Here is a 17700-nt window from a genome sequence, read left to right on the forward strand (position 1 = left end):
TGGGTACCCCCTTTCAGTGATGTTCTAAAAGATGTTCCTGATTTGATGGGAAATAAATGAACTCTGAGGTCTCTCTTATAACACTAAAAATCTGTGGGACCGTTACTGATTTGAATAATCCTACATAGCATCACTGCCTGGAGCAACAGCAAGGAAATGGAATAAAAGGACCCTTCTTTTTTAAGATTTATTTACTTAGGGTGGTTCGGTTGTTTAAGTGTCTGCTTTTAGCTCAGGTCATGATCCCAGGGTCCTGGAATCGAGGCCACATCTCTCAAATTTGAGAGAATGAGAGAGGGTGCATGAGTGGGGGGAGGGGCAGAGGGAGAGAATCTTTGAGCAGACTCCCTGCCATTGAGCGAGGAGCCCAATGAGGGGCTGGATCCCAGGACCCATGAGATCATAACCTGAACTGAAGCTGGACGCTCAAATCAAGAGCCAGATGTTTAACTGACTGAGTAACTCAGGTACCCCATAAAGGGACTCTTAAAAAAAAAGGGGGGGAGATCCATGGGTGGCACAGCAGTTTGGCGCCTGCCTTTGGCCCAGGGCGCGATCCTGGAGACCCGGGATCGAATCCCACATCGGGCTCTCAGTGCATGGAGCCTGCTTCTCCTTCTCCCTGTGTCTCTGCCTTTCTCTCTCTCTCTCTCTGTGTGATTATCATAAATAAATTTAAAAAATTAAAAAAAAACAAAACAATAAAAGAAAAAAGGATTGATTCTACAGAGAGAGCATGAGTGGCAGGGAGGTGCAGACGGAGAGGGACAAGCAGACTCTGTATGAGGGCAGAGCCCGACACGGCACTCTATCCCATGGCCCTGAGATCAAGACCTGAGCAGAAATCAAGAGTTGGAGGCTTGGGATGCCTGGGTGGCTCAGCAGTTGGGCATCTGCCTTTGGCCCAGGGTGTGATCCTGGAGTCCCAGGATGGAGTCCCACATCGGTCTCCCTGTATGGAGCCTGCTTTTCCCTATGCCTATGTCTCTGCCTCTCTGTGTGTCTCTCATGAATAAAATCTTTAAAAAAAAAAAAAGAGTTGGAGGCTTAACCAACTGAGTCCTCCAGGCACCCCAATGTTTGATGAAAGTTAATAGTGCATAGGAGAAGCAATGTTCATAGACTAGGCAATGGAAACAATAGTTTTCAATTACTTACATTATAGCTTCTGGGATCTCTTTACCCTCCCACCTCCAGAAGCCTGTACCCATCAGGGAGGGAGATGGTAAAGTTAGGACTCTGTCAGGACATAGAGGTTGGAAGGGTGGGGGTTACAATGACAAAGTCAAGAAAAAGTGAGATTCAGGAGCTGTGGGAAGAGCAGAAAGCAAAGGACCATGGGCCCCACTGGCATCTGAACTAACTTTTTCGCCTGACTTTATACCTTTTGGTATCCTCTATGTCTCACAGATAGACCACTAAGTGATTATCAAAAGTATTTATTAGACATTTATACTTTGAATTCTCCATTTCCAACTATTCCTTTCATTAATTTTTGCCAAAGAAATTGAAGCCATCCATCGTCAGCTTTACTTGTCTTCAAAGTTCATCAGCGCCTGCACTGTAAAGAAATGGGAAGCTAAGAATATTCAGGACATACAAATGTTTGAAGATCTGGCTTTTCTGGGTTCTAGTTTCCCACACAAATTTTTACTAACCTTTACTTTCAGTAAGCCCTCTAAATTAACCCAGATTAAAGAAGCTCCCTTGCTCCTTCTTTCACCCTCTTTCTACCCAGAGAACAAGTGGGAAGACAGGGCTGAGGACAACTGGAAAGAGCAGGATTAACCTTAGGCAACATTTTGAAGTAGGCAAAACCTGTCTGTGACATTCTGCTCTAAATTTTGTGTTCCACTGTTAATAATTCCTCTGATTGCCCTCCTGAGCCTACACATTCCTTTCCCCTCGTTGTTTTCACAGTGAGCTGATTTCAATTAGGTATGAGGAAACAACACTAATCCCTATTAAATTATAAAAAATCAGGACACCTGGGTGGTTCAGCAGTTTAGCACCTGCCTTCAGCTCAGGGCATGATGCTGGAGTCTCGGGATCGAGTCCCACACTAGGGCTCCTGCATGGAGCCTGCTTCTCCCTCTGCCTATGTCTCTGTCTCTCTGTGTGTCTCTCATGAATAAATGAATAAGATCTTTTAAAAAATTATAAAAAATGGCCCCTGTTCCAGTTTTTGTATTTTTAGAGGGAGAATTTATTAACCCAAATTCATCTCCAAGTGGTAAAATTTCAAAAAAAAAGAGAAATTTAGGGGAAATAATTTTGGGCAGGTAGTTTTCCACTTAAATTAACTCTACTATTTAAATAATGTACATTCTCTCTGCCTAGGCTACCACTAGAAGGGGCTGAAAGGAAGAAAGGGCTATAATTCATAAATTTCTTTGGGGGCTGGGAGCAGTGAGCATTTAAGAGCTCTCTGCTCACTATATAATCCCCATTGCTATTCAACTTGAGGCTGAGGCTTGAGCCTCATCTGCAATTGGACACTTTCTTCTTGGAAAACAAGCTCTCAGACCTCTTAGGATTTAGATTTTCCCTACTGGAAAAGCAAAGCTGTCAGGTTCTCTCTAGATTATAAGAAATCAGGACATTAAAATGTAACATAAAAAACCAAAGAATTACCTTTTTAAATGTGAGGTGGAAATTCAGAGGCTGAAATGCCAAAATAGTGGATACTCCCCTCCTTCTCCCCAGTTATATATGCAATTCCAATATGCTACTCCAAAGTACTTAGGCCTTGGTTCCCATGACTGCCTTAAATCCATACCTGCAAACTCCTGCAACTGCTTACGCTCCTCTAGGTTATACTGAAGCTTTTCTAGCAACTCAAAATATCGGAAGAGTGAATCTCTAGGCCAAACAACTTGATCATCCTGATCCATTTGCATTAGTCCAGGCAGATTCTGGTGTACGTGAGTCTCCCAGTCCAACTGACCTAAAGGGAGGAATGCTTCTTAAAAACATGTCTAGACCTGTGGAAGCTGGGCAGAGCTAATAGATCCTATCGTGTGTGGAGAAAGCAGGGATGAAAGAGTAAACAGGAATCAGGGAGGGAAAAGGGTACATCACCAAGAGACCACTTTTTACAATAAGTAAAGACAACCACACTTACCCAAAGTGAAGCAGAAGTACAAGGGAATTGAAAGAAAGCACAAAGTAAGCAATTAAGACCAGAAAATCATACTGCAGGAGAAAACTGGAAGTAGATAATAGTGGGAGAGCTCCTATTAAGATTGGGATGTCTCTCCTGGAGGAGTCCTAATTCAAATGAAAGAAACTCTGCTTACCAATGGGGTCTACATATCTGGAGTCAGAAGAAGAGGAATAGGATGAAGATGAGAAGTAAGAAGAGTGAGAGGAGGGGGAAGAGGAGGACTTTTTCATTTTTGACAAGGACGCTTTTGTTTTTGACACAGGTGCTCTTGAACCCTCTTCATCAGCATTGTGTTTAGACTCTTCTTCAAAAGCTTTTGATAAGTCCACAGATTCCCTTTGTTGATTGGCATTTCTATAAGTGAAAGGAGAAATTTTATTGCTTCAAATACATTCATGAGATAGGGCTAGTTCTTTCATTATGCAGGCCCTGGCCCTTGCCATCCCCTAAAACTGGGACTTAAGGTAATGAGGGCCAAACTACTCCCAAAATTTGAGCTTTTAAGCACTTTCAACTTCAATGATCTCATGTGGTATATCCCTAATAGTACCCCTCACCACATAGCTTCCATGTTCCGTTTTACTCAGGCTTCAACATTTCACACTCTACCTTATTTTGCTAAGTTTTAGCTCTTCACTCTATAGCTCTATGCCTATTATACCATAACTATAGTTTCACTCCTTCAATTCTATCTCTTGAGAGGCCACAAGGCTCAGTTCATGACCTTTTTATCTTCCCCATCTATAGTCACTCCTTCGGTGATCTTTTCTCCTGAGTTTAAATGTCTTCTAAACGTAAATTTAAACCTCTAGCCTAGATTTCACTCCTCAATCCAGACTTGCATATACAACTTTTACTCACATATCACCACTTGAATGTCCAATAGATATCTCAAATTTAACCCAAATCAAATTCTGCCCATCAAACCTCTTCCACTCAGCCTTCCCCATCTTAGCTAACCCATCCTTTCAGCTACTCTGGCCAAAACTTCAGAGACATACTCAACTCTTCTCTTATACTCCAACCATTTCACCAAGAAAACCTACTGATTCTACCTTAAAAAACATCTTTTCTCACTGGTGCCACTCTGGTCTGAGCCTCTTGCCTCTTGTCTGGATAGCTTTAGCCTTCAACTCATATCTCTGCTTTTTCCCTTGTTCTACAATGCATCATCAACAAGGCAACCAGAATAATCCTTAAATGTAAGTCATTTCATGTCACTGCTCTACTCTGATCTCCATTTCACTCAGAGTAAAAGCTTAAGTCCCTACAGTGGCCTTCACAGCCCTACAGGATCAGGTCCTCATTATCTCTCTGACCTCATTTTCTATCACTTTTCCCCACTGATCACCCTGCTCTAGTCACAGTGGTTTCTTTGCTGTTTATCAAACTCAGGAATGCTTCTGGCTTAGGGTCTTTTACTAGCTGTTCCCTCTGCCCATAATACTCTTTCCGTAGATATCTAATGCAGTAATCCCCTTATTTCCTCCAAGTCTTCGTTCAAATGTTACCTTTTCAATGAGGCCATCCAGACTACCTTGTTTAAAATGTATAACTCATCTGAAATTCCTACTCTATATTCCAAACCTCATTTTTTAAAAAGATTTTATTTATTCATGAGAGACACACATAGAGAGAGGTAGAGACATAGGCAGAGGGAGAAGCAGGCTCCATGCAGGGAGCCCTATGTGGGACTCGATCCCAGAACTCCAGGATCATGCCATGGGCTGAAGGCAGATGCTTAACCACTGAGCCACCCAGGCTTCCCTATTCCAAACCTTTTTAACCTATTCTACTTTTTTTCATAATGCTCACCATGTTTTAATACATTAATTTACTTATTTTATATATTGTTTATTGTCTCTTTCCCCCTGCTGATATGTAAGCTCCATGAGAACAGGCATTATTGTCTCTTTTGTTCACTGATATAGCCCAACACCTAATGAGTATTCAATATTTATTTCTTGGGGTACCTGACTGGCTCAGTCAGTAGAGATTTGACTCTTGATCTCGGGGGGTCATGGGTTCAAGCCCCAAGTTGGGTACAGAGTTTGCTTAATAAAAAAAAAGTATATATAGTAATAATAATTATTTTTTAAGCAGGATCCGTGCCCAATGTAGGGCTCGAACTAATGACCCCATGATCAAGAGTCGCATGCTCTACCAATGGAGCCAGCCAGGTGCCCCTAAATAATTATTTCTCAGTGGATGAATGAATTTCTTATTTCTTCTTCTGCTCTCTTGTTCACTGCTGAACACTCAAGGTCTAGAATGACATCTGCTTCATAGAAAGTACTTGTATTAGTTACCTAAGGCTGCTGTAACAAACTACCACAAACTTGGTAACTTGAAATATCAGAAACTTATTCTCTCACAATTCTGGAAGCCAGAAATCTGAAATTCAGGTGTCAACAGGGCCATACTTTCTCTGGAGGCTCTAAGGGAGAAGATTCTTTGCTCCCTCTAGCTTCTGGCAATTGCCTAGCATTCATTGGCTTCCTTTGGCTTGTGGTTGCATCATTGCAATTTCTATGTCCAGCTTCACGTCTCTTTCTTCTCTTCTCTATGTCTTCTCCTCTTCTATCTCTTTTTTTTTTTTTAAGATTTTATTTATTTATTCATGATAGTCACACAGAGAGAGAGAGAGGCAGAGACATAGGCAGAGGGAGAAGCAGGCTCCATGCAGGGAGCCCGATGTGGGATTCGATCCGGGGTCTCCAGGATCGCGCCCTGGGCCAAAGGCAGGCGCCAAACCGCTGCGCCACCCAGGGATCCCCTCCTCTTCTATCTCTTATAAGAGCCTTTGTCGCTGCATTTAGAACCTCCCTGGATAATCCAGGATGATTGCATCTCAAGATCCTTAATTTAATTGCATCTGCAAAGACCCCTTTTCCAAATAAAGTCATTTTCACAGGTTCCAGGGGATTAGGTAGGACATGGACATTTCTTTTGGGGGGGTCACAATTCAACCCCCTACAATAAATAGTTATTGAATAAATGGATTATCTATCAAAATCAATCTTCATCTTTGGTTTTCTACCCTCTCCTCCTTCATGTGTGTCCATATCAATTCACCAATTCCTAACCTGGCATCCACTTTGCTAAGGCTTGACCTCATTGCCTCAGGGGACAGGTTTTGTCTTCTGCAAAGCAAAAAAAACACAGAAGAGAGTTACATTGATGCAGAAATGTGGTAAGGAAAAAAGAAAAGAATTCAGATCATAACATGAAGAAAACTGAGGAGAACACATTGCAGTAAAAGGTGAAAAAGAGTGAGGAAGACCTAATGGTGGATAAAGAATCAGGCAATTGGGGAATTCTAACCTTCGGCAAATCTTCTGTGGAAGGGAACGGGAAAATGGGGTCAAGGCCAAGGGGTAGAAACAGGGAATGAGGTTGGGATACCCTTCAGAACTAAACTTGGGTTTGAAAATGGGGCAGAGACCTCTGGATAATCTGCCGCTTGAATATGTCGGCTTTATGCTGAACCTCCAGATGTGTCATCTCCTCATTCAGCTCATTCCTGATATTCTGGAAGTTAGTAACTGCCCCAGAGGGCCATTAGGAGTTGGGAGATGGTGGTGACTAGACCTGGAAAGAGGGCTTGGGTGGGGAGAAACCAAGTGAAATATCCATTCCAGGCCCCAAGCTTTCCTGCTACCTCAAATTCTCTCTATACATCATCTACCAATCCTAGCTTTCACCTTAATTTCTTCCCAGCCACCCCTCACAACCAAGCTTCACCTCTTTCGTGCTTACCCATCATGGCTACTATAATATTTCGAAAGATAATGGAACCAAGTAACAACCAAAGGATGACATAGATGCTGCTGAAGGCACGGCTGACTTCAGGCACCTTCCAGGTATCCTGAAGCAGTGCATACCAATGGTCCATGGTGAAGAGGATGAACACTGTCACCAGAGAATTCAGCAGGTCCCTAAATAAAAAGGATATGTGGGTACAGACAGAACAGAGATCTAAATCTTTCAGAAACAGTACTTTCTTACTCTTAAAGCCACATAAGAACATTTCTTTGTAGTTTGCTCTGACTTTGGTTTCTTTTCTATCAATTTTTTAGTTAAGCATTCTTCAGTTTAGGTTTTTTTTTTTAGGTTTTCCTTTATCATGAATAATCCATAAATCTCTCATTCTTCCATTAGTGCCTGGAACATAGTAGGTGCTCAATAAGCAGTACTGGCTGAATTTTTAAAAATTGAATGAATCACCAACTATGTATCTTTTTTGTAAGTTCACTCTTCACTGTTCTATGGATTCACTGAACAGGAGATCACTTAAAAAATTAACAAACATCATTCCTATTTAGTTCCCTGGTATGAAGTGATTCTTAAGTAAATAAGATATAAACACGTGATCCCAAATAATGAATATGTCACCAAAGATCTCATCTAAATGAAGGTATCTAAATTTTCCTTCTTTCCTTCCTAGTCCTCCATATACAATTTGCTGAAAATATCAGGGCCTGAATAGGATGAATATTTAGGACTTTCCTAACTCAAAACTCTTACGAAGCTACCTGTTAGTCTGAGACCTAAGAGGTGCTGACAAGATTGGATTCCAGTTCACAAATAACATTATCTCATCTAAATCCAATTGACTTTCTACTAGCAATCAGTTTTCTCTAGACAAAGATCTCATCAGGATTTTATTTTTCAATGAGTCTAGGTATGTGCAAGTGTAACCTCCACACATAGACTTTGGGGTAAAACCAGTGACCTGTTTGAGAGTCATAGTAACAAGTGTTGATCACTTACATTGTGTCAAAACCTGTGCTAAGTGCAAAAATGCATTACTTTTATTCTTACACTCTTATGAGATAGTGCTACTATATTTCCAGTTCTCAAAAGAAGTAACTGAGGCATAGAAACCAAAGCTTAATCACTGGGGTATACTGCTATTTAAAGATGGTTGATGAGGGGTTGTTTAAATTTCAAAACCCAAGGCAAACCTGGGACTAGCCACACTATTCTCAAAATCAGAGCTAATATCACTCACTATTCCTTTGCTTTCTCTTTCTTTCTCCTTATTGTGTTCTCTTCCAGTTTCTTACAATAGACTATACTTTTTATATTACTTACTTTGGACTAGCTTCCCAGTTTCTTGCCCAACTCTCTCCCTCCACCCATGATTCCCCCGGTCCTGCCTACGAGAAGAACATGTGGTACTCCAGGTCCTGGCGAGTTGAACGGGTGTAATCCTCAAAGAAGTAGACACCAGTCACAGCAAAAATGTAGAAGAAGATGAGCAGCAACATCAAGAGGAAGGTCATGCTCTAGAGGCCATGACCTCAAGTTAGAGCTGGGCCAGATTAGGCTGATTCTACCTATAGCAGAGTCAAGCCCAACCTGGCAATCCCCCACCAAAACCCTTACTTCCACTCCCGAGCCCAATTATCTCTAGACCATAGCAGCTTCCCCCATCCCTTTCTCATCCAATGACATTTCATAGGGTCCCTTGTTGCCTTCTTTGACCCACCCAGACTTGTTTTATGTTAAATTCCCATGTTTATTACCCTGCCCAGTTGGTTTAGCTGCAATAATCAAATCACCTTGAGAGCCCTCATGAGGGCCAAAATAATGACTCGAATTTGACGGAATCGTGCAAAGAGTTTGAGAGATCTTAGCACCCGGCAGATCCTCAGCAACTGGAGCCACACAGACTGGCCTGTTACCCCTACCAGTACCACAACTTCAGGAAGCAGGGACTGTGGGAAACACACAAATTATGAGTAAAATATACCCAAAGCACCTATGCACAGTTACCCCTTCTTTATCTCATCTTCCTCATAGTTTGTTGGGTATTATTCCTAGAATAGCATTCTCTGAGGACTATTTCCAATTGAGCCTTCCTATACTAAGTTACTTAAACTCTGTATTTCAATTTGCTCAAACATAAAATGGGGATAAACATAGTGCTCATCTCATTGGGTTGTTGTGGAGCTCAAATGAGAAAATACATGTGAAACACTTAGAAGAGTGCCTGGCACTTAGTAAGTGCCTAGTAACTGGTGGATTGTTGGGGTTAATGTTGTGGTTGCATTCAGTCTTGCTCCTACTACCAACAACTCCTACAATGACTGCTCTTAGTTTTAGAAAAAACATCAAGATAATGAAGTTCTTGTGATCTAATTAAATTTTCTTGTCATTATGATTCACCTAGGCTCATTCTTCAGCCCACTAAACTAATCCTCAGGATATCTATCCTTACCGATACTGTGACAACAAAATCAAAGACATTCCAGGCATTCTTCCAGAAGAGGAAAAAGCTGGATATCCACATAAGAAGGATCTCTAAGATGAAAATAAGCAAGATGAACCAAGCTGCCACCTCCAGTGTCAGTTTCAGTGACCACAGTTTGGTATTTGAGGATTCAAGCAGTTCTGTGAAAGTAGAGCAAAGAATGAATAAAGGTTAAGGAATTGGGAAACTGAATGATATAAAATGATCAGAAGCTATTATAAACCACAGCTGTGCCTGCGGCTATTCCATTTTTCTTTGTTTCTCTTCTTAACATTGATATTTTTTCCAACCTGTGGAATACAGGGGAGGACAGAGTTGACCATGAAAAATAGCAACAACTTGTCTCCTGCTGGTATCAAAATGCCTAACAGCTGCAAGTCACTGTCTTCCCATTCTGGGGCCACACAGCCATGAAGGGATTGCTCTCTTCACTACCACTGATGCTGTCTGTTGTACTGGTACTCCAGTCCCAAACTTCACAGAGAAGCAATAGGCCTTGAGAATAGAATGACAATATAGGCCATGATATGTAAAGTGCTTGATAAGGGAACTAGAAACAAGAAGTCAGAATTATGAGACATACTGGGTTATAATAAAAAAATTATTTGGTTTAGTTTTGTTTTAAGATTTTATTTACTTATTCATAGAGACGCAGAGAGAGGCAGAGACACAGGCAGAGGGAGAAGCAGGCACCATGCAGAGAGCCTGACGTGGGACTCGATCCAGGGTCTCCAAGATCATGCCCTGGGCCGCAGGCGGCGCTAAACCGCTGAGCCACCGGGGCTGCCCTGTCTGTTAGTTTTTAAAACTTTCCCATTTTTCTCTAAAACTCATTTTGTCCTGCAAAGCAAATTAAATCCTATACGTTCTCTCTAAAACCCTATTATTTGCTAATTGGTATTCCTCAACTTACTGCCTTCATCTTTCAACTCTCTTCATTTCTTTTATGCATTTAATGGATGTATACCATGCTGTAGAAAAAAACCCCGCTAAAATCAAAATAGGCTTAGGTAAATAATAGGTAATAGGTAAATAATAGGTAATAGGTAAATAATAATTTAATATGTTTCCCTTTGAAACACAACAATCTGAGAGCCTCTAAACGCACTATGACTGATATCCTCGGCAGTTAATGGAGATTGGAAGGACATACTCAATCACTCTGAACGACATAAACTACTATTGATTTTGACACTTAAAACAGTTTGAAATTGTAATTGTTTTTTGGCTGGTTATATCCATAATATTAAATTTAAAAATATAATATGAAAAAATAAAGAAAAACAAATAATATATAAAATATATTTGATCCCCACACCAAACAACATATAATGTAATTTAAAAATTCATTTGTGGATAAATCATGTATTTTTTTTAATGATGAGAGGGAGAAAAGAAGATTTGGCTCATTATATGCACAATGAAGTAAGGAACACTAATGCTATATAAAGTTTTTGATCAGATGAATGCAATTTATAGAATCTGATGAAGATCATCTTGAGATAAACTTGCAGAAATATTCTTATATATAGCACATCAAGATATCTCTAGAACCTCAAAATCAATGTAAAAAAATTATAGTGATGTTATACATAATTTTTTTTTAAATAAGGACTATTCACACTTGCAATGTGTTATTTTCAGAAAACGGATTGCAAATGAGTCAAATCTTCTTTCTTTTCTTCCTCTCATCATTTGGAAACAAAATGTGAAAACTATAAAAGTAAGCCAAATTGATGTTTAAAATGAAAAGTAGAATTACCAATATCATTTGTTAATACCTTCACACATAAATTTCCACCTACATCTTAACATACATATTTAACATATAATACATAATGTTGTAAACCAGAAATTAATGTTATGTCAATTATATCTCAATTTTAAAGAACAAAAAATCAAATTAAAACCATATAATATAGGAACACCTGGGTGGCTCAGCAGTTGAGCATCTGCCTTTGGCATAGGATGTGATCCTGGGTCTGCGATCGAGGCCCACATTAGGCTCCCTGCATGGAGCCTGCTTCCCCCTCTGCCTATGTCTCTGCCTCTCTCTCTCTCTCTGTGTATCTCTCATGAATAAATAAAATATTTAAAAAAATATATAATACATAAAGCACACATATTTGATCCCTGAGCTAAAGAATATATGATGACCTTTAAAAATTCATTTGTGGGGATGCTGAGTGGCTCAGTGGTTGAGCATCTGCCTTCGGCTCAGGGTGTGATCCTGGAATCCTGGGATTGAGTCCCACATTGGGCTCCCTGCATGGAGCCTGTTTCTCCCTCTGCCTATGTCTCTGCCTCTCTCTCTCTCTGTGTCTCTCATGAATAAATAAAATCTTTAAAATAAATAAATAAAAATAAAAATTCATTTGTGGGCAAATCATATATTTACTTTAAAAACACCATGGGGGATCCCTGGGTGGCTCAGCGGTTTGGTGCCTGCCTTCGGCCCAAGGCATGATCCTGGAGACCTGGGATGGAGTCCCACATGGGGCTTCCTGCATGGAGCCTGCTTCTCCCTCTGCCTGTGTCTCTGCCTCTGTGTGTGTGTGTGTGTGTGTGTGTGTGTCTCATGAATAAATAAAATCTTTAAAAAATCATGAATCACTTAAAAATGGCATAAGTAAAAATGTGCTAACATAATTTTTAAAATTATATTATACACATTAAAATACAATATTTAAAAACATGCTAGTCTAAAATATTACTTTACTTCAACTTGTTTCTTTACATCATCATAAAAGTAGTGGAATGATTAAACTCTTAAGGGGGTTTTCAAGTTTATATAGCTGTATTATTATGAAACAAAATCATAAGACAAAAAAGACTAGGGATGGGGCACCTGGGTGGCTCAGTTGGTTAAGCTCCTGACTCTTGATTTTGGCTCAGGTCATGATCTCAGGGTCATAAGATGGAACCCAGTGTCAGGTCCTGAGTTGGGCTTGGAGCCTGCTTAAGATTCTCTCTCCCTTTCTCCCTTTGTCACCTCCTGCCTCCTGCCTCCTGGGAATGCACACTTTCTCTAAAAGAAAAAAAAAAAAAAAAAAGACTAGGGAACTTTGATCTAGAGAACTGTTCATTAATTACTATTCCCCCCCCCCATCTATAACACTGTGATCTGGAAAATTGTTTTTAAAAGCCTAAACATTTTTTTTTAAGATTTTCTTTATTTATTCATGAGAGACACAGAAAGAGAGGCAGAGACTTAGGCACAGGGAGAAGCAGGATCCCATCCCTGTGGGGAGCCTGATATGGGACGCGATCCCAAGATCCTGGGATCACGACATGAGCCAAAGGCAGACTCTCAACCATTGAGCCACCCAGGTGCCCCAAAAGCCTAAACAGTCTTAATGTTTATCACATGAATTAGACTGTTCAAAGAAATCTGTTAGTCCCAAATTCTTTCCCTTTACAAAATCCTCCCACCTTTTTACCATGAGAATATACTTAATAAGATATAATTTTCCTGAACTTGCCAGATAATTACCACTCAAGCAATATACCTGTTCTGTGGCACAGTGATCATGTTTCATATCCAACTGTTTTACCAACTAGAATGGTTAGTGCTATTGTATTATGGTTTGTCCTTACATCCAGGAAATCCTGTATATTTATTGCTGTTTACTTTATTCCAAGGCTTAAGACTATATCCCTAACCTCACAAGGCAAATACATGCCAACTATCATACAAGAAATAGGAAATTTGGGTGACTTGGTTCAAAATCCTCACAACAATGGGAAGAAAATAAAATACTTCAGGGTACAGAGGCACCTGAGTGGTTTAGTTGGTTAAGCATCTCTTTTTTTTAAAAAGATTTTATTTATTCATGAGAGACAGAGAGAGACGCAGAGATATAGGCAGAGGGAGAAGCAGGCTCCATGTGGGGAGTCCCATGTGAGACTCAATCCCAGGATTCTGGGATCACACCCTGAGGCAAAGGCAGACACTCAACTACCGAGCCACCCAGGTGCCCTAAGCATCTGACTCTTGATCAGGTCACGATCTCAAGGTTTTGAGATCGAGCCCCGCACCCAAGCTGCAAGTCAGGCTCCACACTGGGCATGGAGCCTGCTTAAGATTCTCTCTCTCCTGGAGCACCTGGGTGGCTAGTGGTTGAGGGTCTGCCTTAGACTCAGGTCATGATCCTGCCTCTGTCTCTTCCTCTGTATGTCTCTCATGAGTAAATAAAATCTTAAAAAAACAATTATCTCCCTTTCCCTCCATCTCCTTCCCCCCCACACACACACCTCTCTCTCTCTCTCAAAAAATAAATACTTCGGGATCCCTGGGTGGCGCAGCGGTTTGGCGCCTGCCTTTGGCCCAGGGCGCGATCCTGGAGACCCGGGATCGAATCCCACATCAGGCTCCCGATGCATGGAGCCTGCTTCTCCCTCTGCCTGTGTCTCTGCCTCTCTCTCTCTCTCTCTGTGACTATCATAAATAAATAAAAAAAAAAAAAAAAGAAGGCAGGAGTTTAAAAAATAAATAAATACTTCAAAATATATAGTATACGTAAGTACGTCAACGATATCAAGTATGGTTATATATTTAAATATCTTTGACCCTATTGCATTAAAAGACTTATTTTTTTAAAAGATTTTATTTATTCATGAGAGAGAGAGAGAGAGAGAGAGAGAGATAGGCAGAGACAGAAGCAGGCTCCCTCAGGCAGAGGGAGAAGCAGGCTCCGTGTAGGGAGCCCCATGTGGGACTCAATCCCAGGTCTCCAGGATCATGCCCCCCGATTAAAGGCGGCGCTAAACCCCTGAGCCACCCGGGCTGCCCTAAAAGACTATTTTATTTTATTTTATTTTATTTTATTTTATTTTATTTTTATAATTTTTATTTATTTATGATAGTCAGAGAGAGAGAGAGAGAGAGAGAGAGAGGCAGAGACACAGGCAGAGGGAGAAGCAGGCTCCATGCACCGGGAGCCCGATGTGGGACTCGATTCCGGGTCTCCAGGATCGCGCCCAAAGGCAGGCGCCAAACCGCTGCGCCACCCAGGGATCCCCAAAAGACTATTTTAAAGTGGGAAAATTCCCCAAAACAGATGAAACAAGGAAGTGAGTACTTCTACTGTCCTCTTCACCATTTCTAAGCAGTTTGAGATGATAATCAAATGAGCTCACTGATTTTCCAGATGTTCTTTTGCTTTTAATACATTTCATGTAATTTAAGAATTATTTTATTTTTTTAAAGACTTTATTAATTTATAGAGACACACAGAGAGAGAGGCAGAGACACAAGCAGGCTCCATGCAGGGACCCTGACGTGGGACTCGACCCAGGGTCTCCAGGATCACGCCCTGGGCCGCAGGCGGCGCCAAACCGCTGTGCCACCAGAGCTGCCCTAGGAATGATTTTAGAATCTTTTACTCTTTAAGTCATTTTTTGGCTCATCTACTATTTTGTATATAACTTTACATACTTTGTGAGCTTTCTTATTTGTACTTAATCTTTAATATACTTGTAAAAAATGTAAATGTTGCATCATTCACTGATAGGCACCAAAATCGCGAATACAAAAGGCTAATTTAAACAACTATTAAACTGACACAAGAAATATAACTGGTCTTCACATCTTCCATTTCCTGTGAGTCTATTATACTCTAAGACACTTAGAGTACTAAGTGTCTATAAGTACTACTTTATATCTACCACACTCTTGAGAGCCCTCCAAATGTTTCCAGGTCTTAGCAGTTGCACAAATCCTACTCCAGGAGACCTAATATAATTGTCCCTATCACAATTCAAGTAACATTCAGGGATGCCTGGATAGCTCAGTGGTTGAACGTCTGTCTTTGGCTCAGGTCATGATCCTGGGGTCCTGTCACCAAGTTCCGCATCATGCTCCTCACAGAGAGCCTGCTACTCCCTCTGCCTATGTCTCTGCCTGTCTCTCTGTGTCTCACATGAATAAATAAAATCTTAAAAAAATAACATTCAAGAAAAGAAATGGCCAATTTATAGGAAAAATGACCCCTAGTCACTTCCTTTTTCATTCAATGTCAGTTCTCACCTATTTCAACCATCAGTACAATCGTATTCAAAAAGATGAGAAAGATGATGAAGTTTGTGAAGAGAGGACCTGTTTTCTCTTAAGGAAACATACGGAGTGGAGTTGTTTCTTATACAGGTGAAATAATAAAGGCAAGAATAGAACCAGAAAGGATGAGAAAAAAAGTGGTTTGGAAGAGGGGAAATAAGTCATCAGGCAGAGGATGAAGCAAGAGAAACAGGAAAGGCATGGGATAAAAATGAGCGGCATGAAAGGATACACTCAAGGACCCATCCAGCCCACAAAGAAAGGGGTGGCCTCTGACTATAGCGCACTCGAAGCCTGCTCATCAGTCTCCGGGCACGTGTAATTCGTTCTACGTGTCGAGGCTTTATGGAGAAGCGCACAAGCTGGTGTTGATCTCCCAACATAAGCTTCTTCTGGCCAGAAGGATCTACACCAAAAATTAAAAGAGGACAGTGGAGATACCACACACACACACACACAAAAAGAAAAAGTCTCTAGGGAATATGAAGAACAGGCAGCCAGGGGCAGGGGTACTGGTTACATAATGGGTTCCCTAGTGCAAAATTTGCCTTGCTGTTCTTTCTCACAGCAATTAACATTAGTTTGGAATAAGAGCTAATATATTACTTATGACCAACACTGTCAACACCCAAGAATAAAGGCAGCAGTTTCAACTCTGAAAGTTTTCAGTGTCTTTCGTAGAAACTTTCAACTCAGCCAGGACTAGGAGTTATCCTAGGCCAAAAAGTGAGCGGCTTTTACTTGGGTTCTTCTATCTCCTGGGTTCAAAGAGCTTTATTTACAAAGTCTTATCAGGTTTGATATCATTTACAAACTTAGCAACCAAGCCAATCTTCCCTGAATTTTTCACCCTTAAAATAGTTTCTCTGCTTTCTACTCTTTGGAGGGTGCAGAGAAGAATCTTAAATTTATGCTAGTTAAGAAACAGGCTGCTGACCAACTATCTCTCGTATAGTGTGTCTTGGCACAGCTTGGCTCAAGCCTTGCAGATGCTCGATGAGAGAGAAAGTATCAATGAGACGTGAACGAATGGCATCAGCTCGGGGCAGTTGCACGTGTCCTGTTGGGTGACTGGTGGCCATGTCTGTTAAAATAATGGGAAAACCAAGTGTCATTTCATTCTTGGAGTGCACCAAAGATTGGAAGTTTACTTCCCCTTCTCCTACCCTCTTTGCCCTTAAGAAGTCAAACGCATTTTTTACCAAGACTCGAGGTGTTGTTGTTTTTTTTTTGTTTTTTGTTGAGAAACAAAAGGAGCTAAGAGTCGTAAAAGAGACATTGCTTAGTAGACTAAGTGACCAGGCACCTTCACGTGTATGACAGCATTTCTAATTAAAAGTAGCAGCCACAAGGCAGGAGTCCCTGGGCTGGACAAAAAGCCACACCTGGACCTGAGGTAATCAGGCAACGCAACGAGGAGGGGCAGTGGGAGGGCTTCGGGCTGCGTCGGAAAGACCAACCAAGAGGAATTGGACAAATGCAGCAGCCTGACATTTTGAAAACGTGTCCCGTCCCAACTGCGTCCCTCGGCTGCAGGCTCCACTCGCGCTTCTGGGCCTCACCTCAGCCCAAGCTCTGTTCCGCCCACTCAGCCCCGACTTCGCTTCTCCGCCTCCGACTCTGGCGACCCCCGAACGCAGCTCTCCCCACGGAAGACGAGCTCAGAGCGGGCCCCCAGCTCGGCTCCACCTCAGTCCACCTCAGAGCGGGCCCCCAGCTCGGCTCCACCTCAGTCCACCTCAGAGCGGGCCCCCAGCTCGGCTCCACCTCAGTCCACCTCAGAGCCGGCTCCCAGCTCGGCTCCACCTCAGTCCACCTCACTTGCTCCCTGGGTTCCGGCTCGCCGCGGGCCCGGCCCGGCCCCAGCCCGGCCCCAGCCCCAGCCCCAGCCCCAGCCCCAGGCCCAGCCCCAGGCCCAGCCCCAGGCCCGGGACCCCCTCCCGACCGGCTCGCCCGGGCGCCCGCCGCTTCGGCCCCGCCCCACGCCCCGGCCACTCGGCGGTTACCAGCTGGGCCCGCCCGCCCGACGCAGGCGCCTCGCAGCCAATCGGCGGCTGCCACACTGCGGCCCGAGCCGGGCTGGGGGGTTGGGACCTCCGGCTGCAGGTCCGCCTGGGCCAGACGCGCGAGCGCAGGCTCAGGGTGCGTGGTCGCGGCCGGCCTTCGCAGTCCCCGCCGAGCCCCGACCCTCCCGGCCGCCCCCAGCCTCACCTCGTAGCC

General features: G+C 42.4%; 1 protein-coding gene across 3 annotated transcripts; it reads right to left on the reverse strand.

Annotated features, from left to right (window-relative positions):
- Positions 1–1423: 1423 nt before the first annotated feature.
- Positions 1424–17606, reverse strand: CATSPER2 (cation channel sperm associated 2). 3 transcript variants are annotated; one of them, XM_025472972.3, is made up of 13 exons: positions 17487–17606; positions 16418–16564; positions 15713–15886; positions 15454–15522; positions 9393–9565; positions 8734–8889; positions 8333–8457; positions 6926–7104; positions 6612–6711; positions 6253–6309; positions 3300–3520; positions 2780–2947; positions 1424–1561 (listed from the first exon to the last, which is right to left on the reverse strand). In XM_025472972.3, the coding sequence occupies exons 2-13, from the start codon at positions 16560–16562 to the stop codon at positions 1530–1532; spliced, it is 1599 nt and encodes a 532-aa protein (XP_025328757.1). In that variant the 5' UTR covers positions 16563–16564; positions 17487–17606; the 3' UTR covers positions 1424–1529. The 3 variants fall into 3 exon arrangements, with proteins under 3 accessions (XP_025328757.1, XP_025328754.1, XP_025328759.1); XM_025472969.2 differs by lacking the exon at positions 17487–17606 and adding an exon at positions 17043–17183; XM_025472974.2 differs by lacking the exons at positions 15454–15522; positions 15713–15886; positions 17487–17606 and adding an exon at positions 17043–17183.
- Positions 17607–17700: the final 94 nt, after the last annotated feature.

This window comes from Canis lupus, chromosome 30 (assembly GCF_003254725.2).
Source record: "Canis lupus dingo isolate Sandy chromosome 30, ASM325472v2, whole genome shotgun sequence".
Taxonomy (NCBI): domain Eukaryota; kingdom Metazoa; phylum Chordata; class Mammalia; order Carnivora; family Canidae; genus Canis; species Canis lupus.

What these genes read in the sequence shown, in the direction of transcription:
- CATSPER2 (XM_025472972.3), bottom strand. Translation starts at nt 16,562, where the DNA reads ATGGCCACCAGTCACCCAACAGGACACGTGCAACTGCCCCGAGCTGAT. An exon ending in GGCTGGATGGGTCCTTGAGT is followed by an intron (nt 15,523 to 15,712) that starts GTATCCTTTCAT and finishes AAGAGAAAACAG; the next exon opens with GTCCTCTCTTCACAAACTTC. An exon ending in CTTAGCAAAGTGGATGCCAG is followed by an intron (nt 3,521 to 6,252) that starts GTTAGGAATTGG and finishes TTTCACTTATAG; the next exon opens with AAATGCCAATCAACAAAGGG.